Genomic DNA, 5,000 nt, shown 5'->3' with positions numbered 1-5,000 from the left:
ACAAATAAATCAAATGAAAGACTGGTCTCTCAAAAGGGCAAAATGTGCACATCCTATGAAAATTCTTATCCTTTGTTTTTTAGTTTCTGATCTTAATATTTCAGAGAAGCATCAACAGAGAAAGGAGCTGGTTAAAAATAGCAGGTCACAGTTTACCAAACTTCAGTATCATAATGGAAAGGGTTCATGGTATGCGTGTTTTACTCATTTATTTCACAATATTACACAACCAATAATACATTACTTAACCCGTTAATGCCAGGTGACGTGATATCACATCATGTAAAAGCAGCACCAGCAGCCAGTGACTCAATATCACGTCATGGATTTTTGTATGGCTGGCACATCGGGTGATCGTGTGCATAGCAGGTGGCCACATAGCATAACAGGTGAATAGCCCCCAGGATAAGCACCTGCATGCTCAAAATACCCTGGCATTAAGACTAGGCAGAGCCAAAACCACCCTGTTGTCATCGGGTTAAGAGAAGATGCATTGTCTTTGTTAGTAGCAAAATGAAACAACAAAACTAATCCTCAGTCAACAAAACATCCATATATATCATGGCATGCATGTCTTGCAGTTCAAATACAGGCATCAAATGATTCATAATGTCAAGCAAGTGCATCTTCTCAACAAGAGAGCATAATAACTAAATAGGGGTGACATCATCATTACATATACATCTCTATCAAATCACTGGTCATCCACGCTTATTGCATGGAAGAAACAGACTATACAATCAAAAAATATATCCATAACAAGTAAAACACAAAAGGATAACACATACAAACAACAATAAACAAATTAATATAAGATATGATTCACAACGCAATATCCAAGTTGTGTATCAGGTACAAACAGACACAAATTCACATACATATTATAAATCCATTGGTAAAACAAACACATTAAGAGAAACTGTCTCACATTGCACCATTTAGATTATCACTGCAGCAAATATCTGAATACTTACAGTTAGGTACATTTTCAAACATGGATATTGACAAATATTAAAGGTTAGTTATTGGAGAAATCACAATGGAACCCACTCACATATACAAACACATCATATGCATTCATTTATACAGGCACACACACTCATTCATTTGCATAAAGACTTTCAACTCTAAACATCCCTTCCTACTCTTTCAATATGCATACAATTCTCCAGTTATTGTACATTTTAAGGGAGTTTATCTTGAAATTAACAATAACAATGCAAAATAAATAATAATAATAATAATAATAATAATAATAATAATAATAATAACACAAAGTAAATAAAAAGAACAGAGGCAGAGGAACACTGATTCTTCCACCAAAAACAAAAAGCCTCTAATATCTTACCTCCTCTCCATTGCTCGTGTCAGACACCTTCTCTGGGTAGACACCAGCTCGTAGGAATGATGCCTTCCAGGAGTCCATATCATCCTGAGTTTCCACACCTAACTGAAGTTCTTTGTAATCCTGTCAAGAGAGGATATAAAATCTGAGATTTTGGGGTCAAGGAAAGTGCTGACTCCAAGACCAGTGGATTTAAGAAATGTAGATATCTGTGGGTAATAATAAAATCTAGTTACCAATTCCTATACTCCTTTGCCATGTTTTGATTTTCTGGAATAGACCTCAATATATTGTAAAAGCTCTGAAAAATCTCTGATCTATTTTCATATTTCACAGACACTTTGGCATCTTTAAAAACATCAATCCTTGGATAATAGCTGCAATGATTTTTTTTTGTCGTATTGAAAGTTGTGAAAGCTTATATTACATGATCAGTCTGCAAAACTGTTTCTGTTCAGAAAAATCTTTCTTTGTTGTTCTTCCTACAAAAAGATATTTTGTCTCTTAAAAGCCTATTTCTTTAGTCTTTTTATACTTTTATCACTCATATACATAATGTAGTATGAGTAACATACTCTGCAATTCAGACAAGCCTTATTTACTTAATTTTTCAACAGAAAAACAGGAAAAGGAGAACCATCATTGGTTCAGAATCTTAAATTCATATATTTTTGTCAATAATGGTGGCTATTATCCAATCTGGCAAATCTTAAGAGCATCTGTGTCTTAAATCTGAGGGGCTTATATCTAATTGTTAATAAAAAGATATGAAGAATAGGTAAACAGAAAACCAGAAGCCACTCTACAGAAGAACAGATTATGTCTCATACCAGAAAACTAAGAGAAATATCTACAGAAGTAGATTTCTTAATTTCTTTTCTTGTGCAACAGAAGCAAAATGTGAAGAAAAACAAATCCGAAGACCCAAGAATACCTCATGACACTCTCCAGGGAAAAAGATCAAACAAAAAAATACCAACCGCAACACCAAAACCACTACTAACCCTGGGAAATAACCCGCATCAAGCAGAGGACCATCGTAACCCACAACATTGCTGCACTAAGCAACTCACATTCGGGATCTCCGCGATAAATTACTTTACCTTATAAATACTTCCCGGTCTTGAACTGTATGAAGCAGAAGCTGACGGATTCTTGATATGAAAATAAAAATTTGGTTCAAGCATTTTCTCTACTAAGCAAGAATAACCCGTTTTAAAATCTTAAACACTACTCCTTCAGGAAGCACTACCTAAAATGAATCAACTCAAATTAAAGACTCTTACTAACTTGCATTGAAATCTGTAAAATAATTCAAAAGATCACCATGTTAAATTCTGAATCCTTTTTTTTCAACACAAATAGCATCCAGTAAATAAGTCATCTGCATATCCTCTACTTGACCTGAGTTATATTCCTACACAATATTGTTCCTCTACGAACTAAAGAGATTAAAAATTCTTCACTGAGTAAATGGCAACTGCTGATGGGTATGGTTCTACAAATGTGAATGTGCATTACATTTCACCATAAAGGAGTTATGTCAGTGTTTTTGTGCAATTCAAACCAACACTGTAGAAGAGAGTAAGTGTGACAAGTCTGATTGTAAAGGGTAAATGTGTAGTATGAAAGTAAGTGTTAAGTCTATAGGAAATGAATGAATGAGAATGAAAATGAAAAAAAATATAAATAAATAAACATTTACAAATAAATAATAATACAAATACTAATACTAATAATGATGATTATTTTTTTTTTTTTCTAAAATGATAATCATAAATAATAATAAATATTAGATCAACAACACTGATGAGGATGTTCTGTAAAATGGACTTCTTCAATCATTACATAAGCACTAGCACTGTCCCTCAGAAAATTCAGCACACACTGTAAAGTAGGTTTCTCTCTTTTTCAAAGGTGCTCAAGTCCTGGCTGGAAAATTGCATCACTATCATTTCTATCATAATAAATAAGCACAACACAATATAAATCATCCGGTTATATGCTTTGAGAAGATTCACTTTACATAAGCATGCTTACCTTATATCTGCTTACATCCTTTGGTTATAATTCAGGATTCTGATTCCTATAAAATAATGAATATCTTTCACTCTCTTCAGAATAAGTGAAGAGGCTAACAAATCGCTGAATCTAAAACATCACCCATCATCCCCCACGAAACCTTACCCACTCATTTTTTGCACCATCTAAATAGCAAGATCACAAAAAACAAAATCTGTGAGTAAACTACAAAAGAAGAAATCCCGACTTCACCAGCTGATGCCGACATACCTTGTAAACGTTACGTTGATCTGGGTTATAGAGAGCGAAGACATGGCGACGTGACATGAAGCCCTGCTCAATGTCTTTCAGCTTCAGGCCATCTAGCATGAGCATGTACTTCTTATCTCTCTCATCCTCGTCCTGGTGAAAGAAAATAACATATAAGAACCAATGCCCAATTTTAATCATTTTGTGATTTGAGATAAAATAATAACCAAGTAAATACGTACAAAAATATAGGAATGGACAGAAATACAAAACTAACTTCCATAAAAAAAATCAATATTTCAACAAGTCTCACCGACTAAAATGAAAAAGTAAATGTAAACCAACTGCACTAACTCTCTAAGAAGTAAAATAAGTATCAGATGATACAGAAGAAAAACCATCACCACTCACCTTGTACCAGGACAAAGACTCTGAAGTGAGAACAAACCAGTAGTCGCGGGAGCCTCCTTTCATGAAGCCCAGGTTGGAGATGGACATGTAGCCTTTACGGATCACCTGGTTCCCTAGCTTGCGTCCAGACTTGCTGGATGTCTCTGAGGATTGCTGGGCACTAAAGAAAGAAAAAGAAGAAATAAAATCAAATGTGTGATTAGAAATAGAAGAAGCATTACAGTTGCTTATAAAAAAGCAGCTATGTAATATCCTTTCTATGGATTTAATCATCAATTTACAAGAACTTGATTTAAACATATTCAAAATATTATATTTCTATTATTTTCCAACTAGCAAACCCTTCTCCCTGAATTTATAAAAAATAAAGGCATACATACTCCTTTTTTCTCAAAACTAATATTCAGATTTCTTTTTTTTAATTATTATCATTAAAGCATAACCTAACAAAATGATTGGATACATCTATGTAGACTACAAAGACAATCTTAACCATATTATTTTTTATTCAACATCATGACAGCCAAAACAAAAATTATAAAAGTTCTTTATCATACTCTAATTCTGATTTCACTGATGAAAAAATGTCCCAACTGAATAACCCATGGAAAATAATCATAATCAATATACCAAAAACAATCATTATTTCCCAGTAATGTTTCTGATATTTTTCAACTGAAGCAGTTGTACAACTATGCCTGATAATTTAAATACATAAAAATTACTGTGAACAATAAACATTTTCGATAACAAAACATTGCTGGGAAAAACAGACAGTACTCAAGATGCAGATCATTCCCATGGCATGCAAAGAGAAACAACACTGCATGTGACAAGATGTAAGAGAATTAGTTAAAACACAAATATAATATCAATTTTGTCTACGAGGGATTAGGATTTCAAAGTGCCATTTGCTAGGAACTAATAGATACATTACTTTCAGGGCTTTAGTCATGACACATACTTACTTTAC

General features: G+C 33.4%; 1 protein-coding gene across 10 annotated transcripts in view; it reads right to left on the bottom strand.

The window, feature by feature from the left end:
* Positions 1 to 5,000, bottom strand: part of shi (dynamin-1 shibire) — a 112,491-nt gene that overhangs the window by 27,374 nt on the left and 80,117 nt on the right. For 5 of the 10 annotated variants that reach the window (XM_086548365.1, XM_086548361.1, XM_086548363.1 and 2 more), the window contains 4 exons: positions 4,028 to 4,187; positions 3,638 to 3,769; positions 2,449 to 2,499; positions 1,349 to 1,468 (listed from right to left, as the gene is read on the bottom strand). In XM_086548365.1, coding sequence (XP_086404491.1) covers positions 1,349 to 1,468; positions 2,449 to 2,499; positions 3,638 to 3,769; positions 4,028 to 4,187 — 463 coding nt within the window. The remainder of the gene's footprint in view (positions 1 to 1,348; positions 1,469 to 2,448; positions 2,500 to 3,637; positions 3,770 to 4,027; positions 4,188 to 5,000) is intronic. The other 5 variants (XM_086548366.1, XM_086548368.1, XM_043030939.2 and 2 more) reach the window with 1 other exon arrangement.

Source organism: Penaeus japonicus, unplaced genomic scaffold, assembly GCF_977035675.1.
Source record: "Penaeus japonicus unplaced genomic scaffold, GWHDUDI00000001_assembly GWHDUDI00000020, whole genome shotgun sequence".
In the NCBI taxonomy this organism is placed as follows: domain Eukaryota; kingdom Metazoa; phylum Arthropoda; class Malacostraca; order Decapoda; family Penaeidae; genus Penaeus; species Penaeus japonicus.
Note: the sequence above shows the minus strand (reverse complement) of the source record. Positions and strands in the feature narration are given on the sequence as shown.